Below are 18337 nucleotides of genomic sequence, written 5' to 3'. Positions count from 1 at the left end.
CATTGGTTTTTAAAGGAGCACTTGCAGTTCAGCCTCCTTTGGGCAGCATTTTATTCAATCACCACTGCTGGGAAACGCACTAGAGGGATCTCAAGAGACATTTTAGAATGGTTAGAGCTCTGCCCAAACAAAGTCCCTCAGTGCCTGTAAGCTTTTGTTACGAAAACTGAGATGTCAAATAATTCTCCAGAGTGTGTAAGGGCACTTTGTTAAAAGATCAAGAGAAAATTAGCTATTTATATATAAATCAAGACTAAAATGATTGCATTTGTGAATGTGTGGTTGGGTTTTTTTAAGCATAATATTTCATAGTGAAAATAGAATTTCGTCTGTATCTTATGGTTGCAAGTATTTTAATTCCTTTTATAGAGCTTATCATTGACATTCCAACTCTGTCAATGAGTATGATACTGTTGTTTCCTAAAGATGTGTTCAAGACTTTTTATTACAGATTTGTCTTATCTTGTTTCCAAGACAATATTTTAGCTTTTAAATAGGTATTGTGAGTATATGTTATCTAGTGTATACACTCACTAGTAGGCCTTTACCTTTTACCCTTGTTAAGTGGAATTTTAGGTTCTGAGTTTCAAGTCAATCAGCAATACTTTGTTGTAGACAAGGTTCTGTATGGAAATGTGAGATTACAAGAATGTTAATGACCTTTTCTCAAGTAAATGGGCTTCTCTTGAAGAGAACCTAAAGTTATAATAGTAGCTGATTTTTGCTGGTTGTCATCACACTAAATTATACTACAGTATGTAAATATGTTCCTCTTTTTTAGGGGGTAGAAGAGCTGTCTTTTATGGTTAAATTGGTCTAGTTGAAGCCTAAAGAAAAACCATCTATGCTTTAGTATTTGCCTGTGCTGACCTGGGTTAGTTAAACTTCACTCATCTTAGTGCAAGTTTTGGAAAAATTGTGGATAGCGGAGGTCCCCTAAAGTCACAACTTTATGTCCTAATGCCATGAAGTCAGCATGCTGCCTTACAGAATAGGCACACAGCCAAACTAACAGGTCAGATTCTTGAACTGAAGTTATGTATACCTACATCTGGGAATCTGGGTATCTGAACAAAAAGGCTGCTTCATCTGCAAAGATGCTGATGACTTCACTTTGCAACAAAGACAAATTGTAAGAAGAAGAAAGAAAGAAAATCTTCTCCCTTTGGGGCACATTTTTTTCTTTTTCTCCTAGTGTGAGGGCATGGGCATACTGGGTAGAACTGAAAGACAGCAAGCATGGACCTGTTCAAAGGAATGTTTTTTCACCAAATGTACATTTAGTACCAATAGCTCATTGCTACTACCTGTTAGCCAAATGCATAATAACATGTTAAAATTGAACTTAGAGATTCATAGATGACAAGTATATTCTCATTGTAAGGAAAAACAAACTTCTAGAAAAGGTAAAAACACTCAAGACTATGAATTATAAATAGGTATAAAGAAAATATACTTTTTAAAGATTGTTTTATATTAACCAGTAACATTTTCTTGCATCTTGTTCATAATCCTGATGCTAGAGGCCTGTTCAGGGATAACTATTTAGTGTAATAATCCTGGTGTCCATCTGCCATTCCCCACTGGACAGTGTTCTTGTTATCCAACTGTTTCCTAGAAATGCCAGGAAATGTAATCCTGCTGAGGAAAGGGTGGTGAGCTCCTGCATTGCTGAATTTCTTTCCTGTAACTTCAAGCTTGTCATGGTCCCTGTTCAGGTTCTGGCACAAAGCACTTGAGGATGTGCTTAAATCTGGTGCCACAGCATGCACTGTTTACAAATCAGGCCATCATTTGCTAATGGAGTTTTGCTAGCAAAATTGACAGCTGACTGTAATTAAATGAGAATATAAAGGAAAATAAGTGGAACCAACTGTGTATGCTCTTTTTCTGTCACTTTTGGGTTTACTTTTTTTATTTTCTGGTTACTTTTAACCTTGGACTCTCCTGTATTCCAACAACTTCCATATTGGAGTTCACTTTCTTTGCAGGCTGGGCACTAGTCAGTTACTGGGAGGTCATTTGGGATGGAATTTTTATGCATCTTACTCTTTATGCTAGTCTTAGTCCTTTATCCTGTCAGCTTCTGCCACTTCGATCCATCCGCTCAGTCTGAGCTCCTTCACAGAGTATTAAAACTGCTGCATGGGTCCTGCTGCCTACTGGATGGTGGAAGCAGTCAAGTCCAGCTGTAGTGCGTCTTGCTGGGATGAACCACAGCACCCACAAACTAGCAACTTAGTGACCCACACAGGTATTTGGAATCATCCAACCTTCTTGGCTTGCCTGTCCTGCCCTACAGAGGCCAAGAAAGTAGAGACATTCTGTTTTGAAAAGTTGCATGTTTTCTTTCTTTGGGTAAGTGAGGGAGAATTTAGCCAAACTCTTTAACAGAAGATATTTCACTGCAAAACTCAAATCATGTACACAAAGTTTTGTAGAGTCTTAACATTTCCACTTTATATGTTTTATGACAGAAATCCAGTGACCTCTCTTTCATGGATTGTTCTGAAGTAACAGTTTTGGCTAGAGGCAAGACAAAGAATTAATGAACCATTTTTACAGAGGACTTGCACCTCCGTGTTTTCTGAAAGCTTTGCTCTTCGGAGGCCTTGGTGTTGACACACAGCTTGTTTTTGAAAGTGACTGCCCTTCCACTGCTCCTTATTATTTAAGGCTTCACACTTGTAGGTTGCTAGCTTTAGTCTGATCTGCCTGAAATGTTTTTTTTTTCAGCTGCACAAGTGCTTTAGGACAGGTGTTACACTGAAAGGTTACTCATTGTGGAAGCCTGACTTGATTGTTCATCCAGTCCAGTAGTACATCAGCAGATCCATATTGCCATATCCTGCTGGTTATCTGTGTCTTTTGACTACCTCCTTCATAAATAGCATATTGATGGCAATGACTAGTGTTCAGACCTTGCCAATCAATACTAACATTGAATAAGAGTTAATTGACACAAATAACTGCATCTCTCGGTTTGTGTACAAGAATGACACCTTCCTGTGCTCTAATCAATAACAACTCCTTGTGGAGCATTGAAATAAAGCTGCTTTCTCTATTTGACAGAGTTTTCCCAGGTGGCTTGGAGCTGTCGCTTCCACTGTGTCTCATCATAGCAGATTAACTGGAATGTTACATATGAATTGCTTGTCAAGATGATTCCATCAGGCATTTCTTGGTAGTGTTTGTCACTATCATCAGTATTGAGTCAAGACATTCAGCCTTTGTTTTGTCTCTTGTTCTATAGCCAGAAAAATCTAACAGTTTACCAGGTACAAGCTTTGTTGCCACCTAATGCGGTTAGCTATTTCAAATTGTAATTGGGAAACACCAATCTTTTAATAACAAAAATAATCTGTATTTGACAGAACTATTGGTTCTAGTTTGATGTGACAATTCCTGTACATGTAGTACAAAACATGGCTTTTCCTTTCATCATTTAACAAAACTCAGGCTGTTGAGACACTATTTCAGTAATCGTTGCTTCAAAATCTTATTTTGCTTGGAAGACTTGGAGATTTGAGGAGAAAAATAGAACAATATTGCTTTAATCGTTACTATCCTTAAATAATATTAATTTTATTATTTTTTAATATCTTTCTGAAATAGGGAAATGCAAAATGATCCTATAAAACATCTTATTTGTAACTCCATTTTTAATGAATGTTTTGAATATAAATTTGGGGAATTACTTAACAGAATTTGAATTTTATCAATAGCAAGTACAAATACTTTTATTTTTCCACTTTTTAACACTGTTTTGGGGTAACTATATACTATATGCCCAAAGAAATTAAAACTTGAAAAAAAAAACTTACTGGGAAAGAAAACCCTGGATTTTAATTTGTTGCCAGGTGTTTCATTTTAAGCAACCTCCCATGTTCACCAGTGCCTGCAGAAGTGGGTGTGAATGACAGGGTAGCTTCATTCTGGATTTGAATTTATACAAGGCTGCATAGAAGGGAAGCTGAGAGCAGGAAGGAAGCAAACCTAGGGAGGCGCTAGCCCCTCAGTATTTCTGTTGGATGGTGCCATCTGAATAAAATTAATTCTGCTAGCCTTTTTGGGTGCCCACAGAGCCACAGCTTCATTTTTAGTTCTGACTTTTCCATGAAATTACTTGTCTTGAACACCAAGGGTCATGCCTAGATTCAGCCACAGCAATTCACACGTGAATTGCTTCAAGTCAGGTTAACATTTCACTTAAAGCAGATCTGTCTTATTACGAAGTTCAGCCAAATGGGTTAGCAGGTATAAACTGCAGCAGCACTTTTATTGAGCACCCAGGTGGTTCTTGATTCACACCTCATTTTCTTGCTCTTATGTCTGCCCTGGCTCCTATTGCATAAGTTAGAATTCCGGGTTTCCATTTTAAAAACAAGAATCATCAGAGAATTGTCTCCAGTATCTTATAAAATCCAGTCTGTTTCCACAACATTAGCTTTTACAGCAAATCTGGATCTGAAGCCAACAGGGAGGAAACTAAGTGTAGGAAAGCCTGTCTTTTCAGAAGCACGTGTGCAGTTCCTGAGAATTTCCCAGTGAGAAGGGAAGGTAGGAGTGAGAGCTGAGCCCTCACAGCAGCCAGGACTATTTGCAAGCTAATTCAAAGAATTAGCTTCTGTTCAGTCTTCCCCATCCCACTTTCATGTAGAAAAAAGAGACACATTGGGAATTACGCAATTCTTCCATTACAGGCTAAGATGAGAGAGAAGCCGGGAATTTGGTGAATTGTTTGGATACAGCTGTGATTGCTAACTTGTAGCTCAGTGTATTGAGTCTTTTAATGGTAGACTTAAATCTAAATTCAGCAGTTGAAATCTGTTTACTTTCACTCTGAAATGTTCTGCTTTTTTATTATTTTTCAGGTTAACAAACAGAAATATTATTCACAAAATGCCTGAATGGACTCTAATTGCTATCGTTTTGTTATCCGTGTGAGTACGCTTTAATGTCAAATATTCCTATACACAACTGTCTTACTAGCCCATCGAGACAAGATTTAATTTTCAGATAAAAGGAGGGAAAGATTTCTTTAAATTAACTGGGGAATCAACAATAATATTTTTTTCACGCAAATTAACTAGATTCTCTTGACAAAACAGGATTGTCCCACTCACAACAACATGTTAACAATGGGCAAACTTACTGTTATGTTGAAAAAAGAAAAGTTAAGCTTTAGGGATTTTTAAAGAGGGCTGGCAGGGTGAAGGAGGAGTATATTTCACACTCTTCCATTTGCTGCTGACAGTCATTCTTCCCCTCTCTGACAGTAAGACAAAATGACATGTATTGTATTACTTGGATTTGGCAACACTGTTACACTTTTAATTTCTCATTTTACTTCTTCTTAAAAGATTTCACTGTCATGATTAAAGTCAAATTATTTCCATAAAGATATGATGTGCTTCTAAATATGTTTGTTTGAATATTCTAGCAAACTTCTTTGACAGGGGAAAGCTTTTTTAGCAACTCCCAAATTTCTGAAAATTATACTGGGACCTAGTACTTTATTTTTATGAGGATTAGCTTTACTGCTTCAGATTATGACACTACGGTGCCTACAGTCCTCGTTAGCTTTGTTCTACTTACTGTAGAATTAAGTTATTTCCAAGGGTTTTCGTAATGGGAAGCCTGATTTTTTTTTTATAGTGTCTTTCAGTAAACTTCTACACAGAGGTATGATCTATAAAAGCTGTAGTCATATGCATCAAGTAACTTCCTTAATTTATATTTTCCAAATTCACGTACATTTCTGAAGTTAAAGATACAAACGTTGTAGTGTGTAAACCAGTTCTCTCTCAAATTCGTATTAAACATTTAACATTAGTTCACCTTTTAAGAAATCACTGGTGGTTTCACACAGTGTCAGGCCCTGCCTTTCTGTAGGGTTAAACCATCAAGCAATCCTTGTATGTCTTTCAGCTTGAATTACAAGATTGCAAAAATCTTATTCCAGAGACTGTTTATTACCGCACTGCTGCTGCTGCTGCTTTTGGGCTTCCTGGGTCACTGGAGCCTGTAGGACAGAGAAGTACTTACAGACATTCACAGGTCAAGAAGTGTTGTGGGCCAGCCTCATAGCATCCCCAGTACTGCACTTAACTTTCCTTGATATTACTTCAGTCTGACACATTATTCTGGCTTTACTGTCCCAAGGAAGACTACACCAGCAGGCATTAGAGTAGGCTTCAGCGAGCCTTACATCTGTGTCACCCAGCCAGATACCACTCAAATGATTCATTAAATCAGAACACAGAAAGTAACTTTACTTGAATGCCTTGGCATAAATATTTTATCAACTATAAGAACAAATCTTTTGTCATTTTTACTATATATTCCTATGGTTGAATTGGTAATTAGTGAAACAGATCTTATGAATTTTTCAAGTAGTTTCTGTACATTTAAGGAAATGGTCTCTCGATCAGAAGTTAAAATATGTTGCTGGTCTCTCCGCATATGATGAGTTCTAAATGCTTACATACCTAATGATTGTTTTACAATTGCTTTAAAATGTTATACAAGTAGCAGGCAGTCTTTGTAGCAGTCGGTATAAGCAGAGGACCAAGTCTCGTTTTACTTTTGCTTTCTAAGGGTCCACCCCTAAACAAATGAATTATATTTGGTCCTAAAATAGAGTAGATTTTATTTCTAATATTATTCTAGTGAAATCATGAATAAAACTTCTGTTGACTTCCACTTATTTGTATGGTTCTTGCAAGCTCATGATCTTCAGATTTTGAACAACTTCTCTCAGCCCCCTCTTAGGAGAGGATGTGAAAGAATATAGATGGGGTGGATGAGTGTTAAGATGGTTCTAAGAAGATGATAAGCGTTGCATCATTTCCACAAAGATTAAAACAGAACATTTAATTATTTGGGAATTCTAATCAAACTTGAATATTTAGTGGAAGCCAAAAGTGTGCAGGGAAAGGCTACTGAGGACCTGAGCAACCCCTCGAAGACAGGTCCTCAGATTGTGGCCCTTTCTCACCTCCTGCAATCTGCCAAGGAATCTGTCATACCGTACTAATATTGCTCATAAAAAGAATTACTCTCTGTTAAACCTTCTTTGGCTTCCCTGTGGCTATACTGAGAGATGGTGCGTGTTGCAGCACATGTAATGTCATTTACATCGCAGGGTTGTATGGGGCCTGAGTCAGAGTGGCTCTTTACTAGCTTCTGTCACTGGAAGAAGAGAACGTTTTTGGAATATGTATTCACAGGTCTTGACCTGGTCCCAGATACAGGGTGGCCATTTTACTCCTAACATTAAACAGTGAAGTAGGATAAGCAACACCCTGGAAGAGGATAATCCTTCCTCTTTCCAGGAGGATGAAAGACCATATTACAGGTATCCTGGGATGCAGGAGGTATAAGAACAGAGACTACAGAAAGCAGAGTGGGCATGGGATTTCAGGGTATACCTCAAAAGAAACCTCAAGTATTTTTTGTTTTGTTTGGAAGGGGGCAGGGTTGTTTTGTTTAAAGTAGCAACTGTTGGACTTTGCTTGTCCATTTGTGCATCCCATTTTGTGCATCGATATTGTGGCTCACCACTTCCTTCTTGTATATGGCTAGCATGTGCTGAGGACTCAAATGGTGTACTTAACTTCACAGTGCTCTTTCAGAGTGCCCCGACCCTTTTTATCATATGCTACTGGACAGTATAACTATTATCATTACTGCTTTATTGGATTCAAGTGGCATCACTGCTTAATACTTTGTATTAAGTTGTGATAATGCTATCCTCTCTTCATTGGAGTGTGCACATTAATTCTTTGTAGGATACAGCATGTTGGATAGTCATAACACCTAATTTTGGTGCTTAAATTAGACATAGGCTCCCTTTATAGTCTGCTGGTCCTCAAGAAGCTATTAAAAGTACCCCTGTGCCCTTGAGTCTACTGACTATTAAAGAAACCTGGGCTTCTAATTCATTGCTCTGAAATACCGTGCCTGAAACTAGACAGTGTGACTGTCTTTCTCAAAGTACAAAATGTAGGAGATCGCCAACAGTGGAGCATTTCCTGTTCCTAGTAAACAGCTGGATTTATTCAATCAGATTATTGTATAAAATATGAACAGCCAGTCTCAGCCTTTATTGAAAATCTAGCCTGAGGCACTCCTATCTTTACGACCAGCACATTCAGCAATGCTGTATCGACCTTCTTAGAGTACACTTTGACAGCCAGAGAATTATGTTCAAATAATTGCATTCATGCCTATCATGGAGTGCGTGACTCTATAAAATTATCTGTAGATCAAATTTCTTATTTATTTGTCATTTGTAATAATTTTGGCAGTGGTAGCTTTCTGTGTCTTCCTCTTGCAATGTTTAGTATGTTAAGCAGAATTTTTTGTTATAGTAATAGCTACTTTATAATGTACTGTAAACTAGAACACAGGAGTTGCATCTTTTTCCCCCAAAGAACTTTGCAAGATATCAAATGAAGCAGATAAATAGATACAAATACAGTAGTTCAAAAAAGAATGGAGAAAGCATTGGGAAGATGGGTTGCTATATAAGCATGGGCACTTGCTGGTTTTAGTGTATACCCCTGGTACAGTCTAATGGAAAGCTTTCAAGATATTTTCAGGAAATGTCTGCCTTCATCTTACTTATCTGAGCTGGCTGGTTCCAGTGAACTGTGGTCAGCTTCATTACAAAGCCTATGCAAGAGGTTTCCCCCGTTAAAAGCTTTGAAGCATTTCAAAATGTTCTGGGATTAGTTTATAAGCATTCGGCTGCAGTATTTAAACAAACTCAAAATGACCATGATCACTAAACAAAAGCCATCATTATATGTGTGCAGCCACTTTAGATAAATGTGTCATGTGGAGATGTACTCTAGAGGTTTACTCTCTTGGAGATAACAGTTCAGGAACTGGAGAATCTTGGGTTCAAGTATGCGTTTTTACTTCTTTGCACTCAAGAGCACATCTATTGCTCTACACTGACATTTCTAAATTATTTTAAGAGGAATTCAGATGTTTGTGATATCACTGCTGTGTTCTTGTCTGAAAATGTCTGAATGTTTGAAATGTACAAATCTAATGTACAAATACATACTGGTTGTGAATCAGACTTGCAGAGTGACTCTTTTTCCTACAGAAACCACATACGAGTCAGCTGGATGATCTTTTATTTAGCAAGTCTGATGATAGAAGATTGGTTACAGGTTTCAGCTGAGCAAAATCGTTTATCATTAAGCTAGAAATATAATTATTTCCCATTTTGAAACAGAGTTTGCAGGACCAAAAATCCAAAAAGTCTTTCTTTTATAAAAGTGTTTGAATGTGGTCATAGTATTGTCTCTATTCTTGGTCTCTATGTGTAGAGTTATATTATTGTGTGAAACAGAGAAAACGCAAGTTTGTCTTAACGCGTATAAAAAATTAAACGGTGTATTCTTCCCTTTTTCTCTCTAAATAATTTTAGGTTGTCATTTGGTGAGTGTGAACTCAAACAGGTTTTCTGTCAAGCAGTTATTACTTATCAGCACTTTCTAAGCAAACTGAAATCTGCTTGTTTGGCATATTGTGGAGGAGATTAGTATTACTTTACTTCCTCCTAGCATGTTCCAGTGTTACTTAGGAAATATATATAGAACAGTATTTTGAGGGATTTGCAGTGTTGTTAATTGGGACATTAATCAGTGCCAACTTTAATTAAATATCTTCATCATTTGTAAGTGAGAAAATAGAAGAAGAAACCTTAGCAGTTTCAAAGAAGCTGTTTCTCTGTGTACAAAACAACCCCACTGTGTTGCTGTAGTGCTGTTACGCAGGAAGGTGACACTGTGGATTTCATTGCAACACACACAGCTGCAGTCATCTTCCATTCTAGTATTTCCCATGGATAGCCTTCTGAATGGGAGCTTTGGATGTGCTGTGTAACTTTCATATATGCCCAGCACAAACTCTGAGGTCAGTCCAGGATAATTAGTTCCCCCTTTACAGTTCTGGTCCTTGACCTCCTCATCAGGAGCGGAGGCTTAGCACACGCTGAACTTCTCCTGGACTTCTGTTGCATGGACTTAGGGAGCTTGGCTCACAAAGCTATTTTCTCTGCATCTGCCAGTTTTGCTGCCCAGTGCAAGGGAAGAGCAGGGTCATGGCTTTCTGCCCAGTGTCTTGGAAATCCCTCCAAGAGATAGAAATCTGCATGTTCCCAGCAGCTGTACGTGTGGGCATGCAGACTGAAGTCATGCCCAACTGTGCAGGGCTGGTGTGCAGATGCAAAGTGCATCACCAGTTATAAATTGTCCTTCATGGTGGTGGTGTTCTGACTAATCTTTTTGTTAGAATCTAGAAATACTTTTGTGTTGAACGTTAATTGTGGATCTTCTGCTTTAGTCGCCCTTGGGAACTTTATGTTCCAAATGTACTTGTGAATTAAGAATATGGCAGTAGGGAAAGTACTTTACTCCGCCGCTTCATTTTTGCCTTTTGTGTGAATAAATAAGAGATTTTTGTTGCAACTTCTGTTTCAACCCTCTGAAAGATAGCATGCTAGATTTCAGAAGACTGCTTTATCACTGCTTTATTGGTCAGTAGAGTTCATGTCCTATTGAACTCTATGCCACAACTATGTGCTGATCAAGCAGATGGAAAAATTGCCCAGCCCTATTAGAGAGAGAACTGGTTTAAATTTATGTTTCTTGAAAAGGTATATATTTAGAAGATTTCTTTGGTAATGTCACGTTTTTCCTCCTTCCATAATTGCTGCGTACAGCCTTGCTTGTTGGAAGTCATGTCGTAACGCAGAATAAGTTGTACAGTTACATGGTAATAGAGACAGTTCTGAACTAATGCTGCAAGTAAGATGTGAGTAATCCACACTGTTAGCAGCTGCCCTAAACTTAGGTTTAAACTAAATATATTCTAACTTCATTGACTGAGCAAAGTGAACTGTTAATTTTGCAACTGAATCCTGAAGCTGTAGCCTTATGAAAATATACTTGTTTCCTTATTAATAATTAATCTTAATACATTCAATGCAAATACTTTTTTATCATGAAACATTACCCATCTGTTAAAAGAAAAACATTACTTTGACACACACTTGCATCTTTTATTTTCAGAGTTTTAACTTTATCTTAGTAAACTTTCTAAAGAACAGCCTACATTAATGGGGACATGACACATAGGCAGTGTTTTTGACTTACAGGAAACTTCATTGTAAGATGAAAATCTTGTTAATTTGGCTTGTTGTTTCTGAACCCAAAAAAAAGTACAAGGTACACATCATTGGAAAGGTTACTGTGGCTTCCAAACATGTGATCCCCAGATATTTTGTACCAGCAGAATTTTTAACATGGGTTCTGGATTAATTTGTTTGGTTCTATGCAGAGAGTCGTAATGGTACCTCTACTAGGCTAAGTGGTGTGTCCTGTTCTTCTTTAGCACTGAAATAAATCGTGCCCAAAGTGGCAGTGTTGTATTCCTTAACTCTTCTGGAACCACTATAACAGAAAAACTTTGATTGTAGAAAATCCCTGAAACAGCAGTATCTCTTGAAGATCTAATCATTCCTCTCCTTATAGTGCTTGATGCAGATTATGGAATGTAAAACCTTACAATGCTAGAGAGTAAGACAGGCTGCCTTCATTCTGGACTTTCAGTTTTCCTTTGTCATACTACTGTTGAAAGTGTCAGACCAGACATGGCAGACAATATATTTTCTATGAAGTGTATAATGGTTTTTAAGGAGGAAGAATCCTGAAAGTGATTGATTAAAACCATGAAGATCTTAAAAATCTTTCTTTATGAATGAGTGATGTCTTAGAAAACAGAATTAGTTGAATAATTAAGCTAAGTTATAATTTGCTTGGATCAGAACAGTGGTCTACAGACCTACTTAAAGCCCGATGCGTCAAAAGATCTCTGTCAGGGGGAAAGAGACGTGCATTTTATTAGCTTTCATATTGATAATGTTATGATGGAGAATCCTGGTGTTCCTATAATATTCTACAGTGACCAGGGATATAAAAATTGCTCAGAGGCGTGAAAAATTTGGAGGGGAGAGGAGAAGATTACAACTAATTAATTAAGAGGGCAAATTATTTTTATGTGATAATTGATAGTGGGCAGTACACTGATGAACTGGAGACTTGTTTTCATTTCCTAATACTGTAGGAATTGAGTGCAAAGGAAGTTTGTACTTCTCACTAGTTTGTTACTTCTTGAGATATAAAAACATTTTGACACCCAGTGGTCTCATCCACTCTGGCAATTAAATTCTAATTCTGATGTGGGATGTTAACAGTGAAGGTAAAAAATGTAAAGTATTTTCTGAAATGTGTTCCTTTCATATTTATGAAAACAGAAAATATAGCCTCTTTGGGGAAGGAAGGAAGGAAGGAAATACATGTCACTGACAAGAAGATGATCTATAAAGGGCATCTCTAGGCAATAGGCTATGATGACGCTCTTGGAATTTACAGACAATCCAAGCTAGAAGATTTAGCATCAGGGTGCAGGTGGCTCTCTTGATGTGAAGTGTATGAATAAATACTTGGGATAAGACAGCAACCATCAGTTAACCAGAATGTTGTATAAATAAACATAAAATAACTATATATTCATAAAATTTTGCATGGCATAATACAAAGAAACTAGAACAATCATGTCCATAACAGTGCATGTTCTTCTCTTCCCATTCTTTCCCAAATGTAAAAGTGTGCTTTAATTAGCTGGTAGCAAACATAGCTAACCAGTATGTGGAAGCTTAGTCCAGAAACTGCAAAGCATATATGTGTAATTATGTACTACTAGGTGCAAAACAAACATCGGTGCAAAAACTGTACAAATGCTTGATTGTTTAGAGCCTTTGGATCTCAGTATGTTTCATTTCATTTTGGTGTACACCGTGCTTATACTGTATGTTCTACAGAAATGCATATATCACTATCTCTTCTGCCCTCTCTATCCATCTCCCTCTACCCATCTGAACACTTTAAGAAGACACTGAAGAGATCTAACTCATTCATCATAAAACTCAGAATTACTCAGTTTTTTAAAAGGATAAAGAGTAGTTGAGATTCATGTGGCTCTTCATATTTGTTTCAAACCTCATCACATATTCTGCTCTTTTAGGTATACGTTTAGGTCAGTGTACTTTCACAAATCAGTGTTAATAGTGTTCTTCTGTTATAGAGGTGGTAAAATTGAGATGAAGAGTAGAAAAGTGATTTACTGGAGATCAAGTCAGTAATAGATCTGGAAATAAAACAAATAAAAAGGAAAAGATGGGTGGGGTTTTTTTTAAACCTGCAGTGAGCTAGCATGTCTGGGAAAAGGTGCTTAAGAATCCTTAACCTTTGGAGATTTTTAAGAATCTCATTTTGAGAGGTCCAAAACTGCACTGGCATTTGTTTTCAAAATTGGGAAAGGCAAGTAGAAAAATATTGAGGTCCTTATGTTTAACTTCTGAAGAAAAAAAATTTGGACACAGTGGAAGCAAATCTATTCCTAGCAGGTCTCTTTACTCAGCTGCAATATTCCAGGTGTTTGATCTGTATATTGGACTGAAAGGCAGATAATCAAGTTACAGTGTTAGAAAGTTGTGAAACTAAACTATGGTCAATTTTATGATCATTGTTTCCATAGTAGCTGAGTACAGGTGAGTACATTTTATGAAGTCAAGTATTGACGAATTATTTGCCTAAGCATATTGCATTATAGCTATTTTAACTGTAAGACAGTATATTTTATTTAATCTTTATTGAAATTTTTTTGCATATCACTGAGATAATTAATTGATAGGAATAGATTACCAGTATGTGGCAGCAAAAAAGTCCAACAATTGCAAAAATGGATGTATATGAAACAATCCTTAATTCATAAAATGTACCAGGTTTGTATATAAAGGCATCTTTTAGATATTAAATTGTCCCGCTGTATGTGCACAATAATGTATACAACAGTGTATATTTTACAAAGTACTTAAAAGGTTCAGGCTCTCAAAAGCTTACATCTTAGCATGTTTTAATCTTACAGAGACTTATACCTGTGCTTAATTTCATGTAGCTAAGTAACACAGACTTCAATGGCATAGATTGCAGTATTTGAGAGGTGTCACGGGAAAACTTTGCGGAACATGAAAAGTAAGGAATAGAAGACTGAAAGGGATGAAAGGATCATTTTTAAAATAAATAAATAAATCACTAAATTTAAAATTTTGACTAAATTGAAAAAGAGGGAAAAATGGGAACAAATGGTAGGACTGAGAAGTACCTTTGATCTGTCAGCTGGTTAGCAGGAAACAGACTTCATATAAACGGAGCTCTTTAAACAAGGCCTGTCCTTGAAATGTGTATCTAAGAAACTTAGATTTGTTAGAGAGAAACAGCTGATAGTGATTTCTTCTGGGTTTATATTGTGAAGGTTTTTTTGCCTTGGCTTTATGCAGATAAGTAAGCTAAACTGAAACCTTTTGGAACAAATCCTTGTATGAATGTAAGTGCTTTAAATGGCACACAGTACTACACAAGTTCTGATGCTTCATGTCTGTGAACTAATGTTGTAGTAATAACTTGGAATATGGTAATGTAGAGGTGGGTACTGTACTGCACTTGTTTTTTAAAAAATCATCCTGCAGTCATATCTATTAATACAAAATGGTGAAACACAGTCTCTGATCCAGCTCAGCTTTGTATGAAGAGTACTCTGGATAAGTAACCGTAGATGTCGCTGAGATGGTTTTGATGCTTCCTTAGTCATATTGTCTGGCTAGAGGTTTTTGTAATCCACTGCTAAAGAAATCTGGAAACTCTTTTGCATACGATTGCCCAAGTAATTGATTTTTGCCAGACCTATATGATATTCGTGTTGATGGCAGTTTTGGTAGTCATTTTAAAATAAATAAGTGTTTGAAAATAGAGTTCCTAAATATCACAATAACAGAGGCAAATAGAACCATTATGTATTATTACTATAGCTTTAAAGGAGTCATGGGTCCCTGAGTTTTTGTCACTGGCATTGTAACGTCAAAGTATTTCCAGAGTGTTGGCCATCGTCTTTCTTGTTAGACAGGCTAAGCCTGGGTTAAAAATAGTGATCCCTGAGTCCTTAATGAAGCCAACTGCTTAGTATTACAGGATCAGCATAATGCTAGCAAATGCTTGCAGAGAATGTGTCATCATTTTCCACCTGCTGAATGTTCTGAAATGTGTAGTTCCTTTCCTGGACAGTTGCCGAGGGGTCTGACTTTATGTGTGCATATATAAGGTCAGGAAACTTGCTCAGAAGACACATTAAAGGAGTGATACTGCGTGAGAAGAAACAGGCTGATGCTTGCATTGCAAAGGTTAAAATGATTGTACAAAGCAATAGACTTGTAATTTTCTCTCAGATGAATAGAAATTGTTGCTATCGTGTTTATGGTTGTTCTCAGGGAACTGAAATATGGGAATAGTGAGAAATGCCATTTTCTAGCTACTTTCTGAGAGCAATTGTATTGTATAATTAATCGCATTGTGATAAAATAGTACGAGTTACATGAACTGAGAGTTTCAGATGTTTATCTAATTTTGAGGCATTTTAATTTTTTTTTCAGTTATTTGTATATACAGTGTATATTCGAAGGCTATGTACAGAACTCACACAAATAGCACTAAATGGCTATAATTATTACACCATTTGATGAAATGTCTCACCATACACTTTGAACACATCATGTATTTTCAGACTTATTTTGGGTGTTCCTTTGCATTGGACTTTTACTTTGCCTGTAAAATTAATTACTGACCTAATGATATAAGTATATTTTTTTAATATATATAAGAAAGTGTTTTACTTGTTCTCCATTAAAAGTCAAAGGTCATCTACCTTACAGAAGTTAATGTTTTGAGGACTGTCTAAATTTACTTGAATTTTTTTCTTGTTGTATCAGTGCAATATTATTATAAAATCTTTTCATTGCAGGATCTTTGAAGTTATACAGCTGGCTGTTATAAATAACAGCTGGCAGCTGATGGAGCGGCCCTTAACTTTCAGGGGAGCAGAAAAAAATGGCATAAACAACACATCCTGCTATTCATGCAAATAGTCTGTTTGTTAAGTTAAAAAAAAAAATACAAAGATCCAGAACATTTGCATTTTATTAAATCAATTTTAAATAAACAGTTTCTGTACCTGATAAGGTAGCTATAAGCCTGTTGCCTCGACACATCTCCCCTGCATAGCACAGTTAAAACATTGGAGTGCCTTTCAAAAAATTTCCTTATGCAGCTTAACGGAAAAACAAAAAATGAACTCTCATATGGTATGTTAGAGTAGAACCAGCAAAGTATTTTGCAAATGTTCTCTCAGACTCCAAAGCCTGTGCGAGGAGAGCATGATATGGCACAAGGGAGCTCTGCTGCCAGCCTGGTCCCACGGGCCTGACCCAGCTCCCTGACCACCATCCTGGAAAGCAGCGGTGCTTGGGCTGGTACAGCTTTAGCTGTGCCTCGCGTTGTTTTGTGAATTGCCGGTGCCTGTTTGGATACAAATAACTGATTGGGGGAAAAAAAAGAAAGACAGAGAAAAAAAGAAAAAAGCAAATCCATTGTCTCTTTTTCAGTTGTTAGGAAGCACTTCTATCAAATGGTTAGACGAACCCTTGTTACTGTAGGTATGCTTTCCTTTTACTGATAGTTGTATCCATCCGGCTGCACCACAAGAGAAATTTTGGCCCTGTTAGAAGGGAATGGAAATTGACTTATGTCTGGACACCAACTATATGAAAAGTGTTTGTGGAAGGTGAACTTTAAAAGAAGAAAAATACGTATTTTGTGTAAGTATATACATAAACATGTATCAAAGAGAACACTTTTTTTCTTGAACAGGCTTGTAGAAGCTGCACAGAAGAAATGAAGGTAGTGGAAACAATTAACAAAGTTAACTTGAATGAACCTTAAGTTTTGCCATACACTTGGATTATGTAGGAATTCCTGTTGTTAATTTTGAATCAGTGTTTGTAGCATTGATTTAAATGTAGTGGACAAAAATTTTAAACTATGAATAATTTAGTTTCTGTTGCCATCAGAGGATTAAAGTGTCTGTGCTGGATTCTGTGGACAAGTCAGTACACAATAATGAAAGGAAGTTAAATAATAAATAAAACATAGGTTGCACTTTAGCTACAAAATTCTTGTCTTTATGATGAGAATAGGATCTTCAGGCTGTATTTAAAACTAGACCAGAAGTGGCTTTTTTTCCTCAGTAAGAAAATTGCCTGTTTATTTCTGTCAGTTGTTATCATTCAACACTGTGGTCTTTAGTGTGTTTTATCTTTCATTAAGAAGATAGAATATAGGAATAAATTTAGGGAGATTAAAGAAAACTGTGCCTGAGTACTGACTTCCCTCTTTGGCCGATAGGATGTGCTAACAAAGGGCCCCAAATTAGAGGTTGCTTTAATTTCTGAGTTGCAAACGACACTGATCATAATTGCTTTTTTTTCGGCACTAGTATCGTTTAATTTAAAACAAGACTTAATTGCAGATATATATTTAAATACTTCTGCATCTTGTTTGTAAGTTAGATGCTTCCAGTTCAAGATTGTCTGTCAAATATTAATGTGTTCTAATGGAAAGTGTTCACTCTAGAGACAGTCTTCTGCTTTTAAGGGTTTTTTTAAAATGTTGAGCTTTTTAAATCATTGCCAAACTAAAGTTGTAAGAAACAAGTGGGGTTAAGCGAAACTGTGAGCGTAACAGCTAAATTACATAAGTTGAGGCTGTAATGTTTTCTAAGTTCTGAGTGTATTTTAAAGCAGTATGATGGTGTAACCATTTAATTATACCAGAGTTTATAATTTTTTTTAGCTCCCTGGTGTTACATCTTTAACTTACAACTACAATCACATTTTGCTTCAGATCAGCTTTCTGTCTGATACTAACTTTTGCCTGGTGGATGCATTATGCTTTAAGGTCTGTGGAAATCCCTGCTGTGATTTAAGATACTTTACTAACAAAATTGTTGTCCCTAGACAAGTGTACTGTATCCAGTGATACACTGTGAGGGACTCTACCTCAAATTAAGCAGGCAGTCAGTATATTGTGAAGAACATGCAGAATTACAGTGATGCGTTGACTTATTCTGTCAAAATGTCTGAGTGCCTTTCGGTAGGCGTTCATGAAATGGATAAAAACGGCAAGTGTTCCAGTTCACCCCATCAACCGAAGCACTGTTGTTAAGTGATTGATACATTGGCGACACTCCAGTTATATGTACAGGCAGATGGTCTGTGGGCTGCAATACACATCTATTTCAATGAGTTTTATTGCTGATCTGTAACACTTGTTGTATTGACTCAGTCAAGCCATTTGTCTTAAACAAA

General features: G+C 36.7%; 1 protein-coding gene across 2 annotated transcripts in view; it reads left to right on the top strand.

The window, feature by feature from the left end:
* The window catches only part of RPAP2 (RNA polymerase II associated protein 2), a 50398-nt gene that overhangs the window by 15439 nt on the left and 16622 nt on the right, over window positions 1–18337 (top strand). For both annotated transcript variants that reach the window (XR_011048610.1, XM_068405842.1), the window contains exon 11: window positions 4875–4943. Coding sequence is in view for 1 of the 2 variants with exons in the window: in XM_068405842.1 (XP_068261943.1) it covers window positions 4875–4943 (69 nt within the window). In the remaining variant the exon portion in view is untranslated. The remainder of the gene's footprint in view (window positions 1–4874; window positions 4944–18337) is intronic.

This window comes from Nyctibius grandis, chromosome 8 (assembly GCF_013368605.1).
Source record: "Nyctibius grandis isolate bNycGra1 chromosome 8, bNycGra1.pri, whole genome shotgun sequence".
Lineage (NCBI taxonomy): Eukaryota > Metazoa > Chordata > Aves > Nyctibiiformes > Nyctibiidae > Nyctibius > Nyctibius grandis.
Note: the sequence above shows the minus strand (reverse complement) of the source record. Positions and strands in the feature narration are given on the sequence as shown.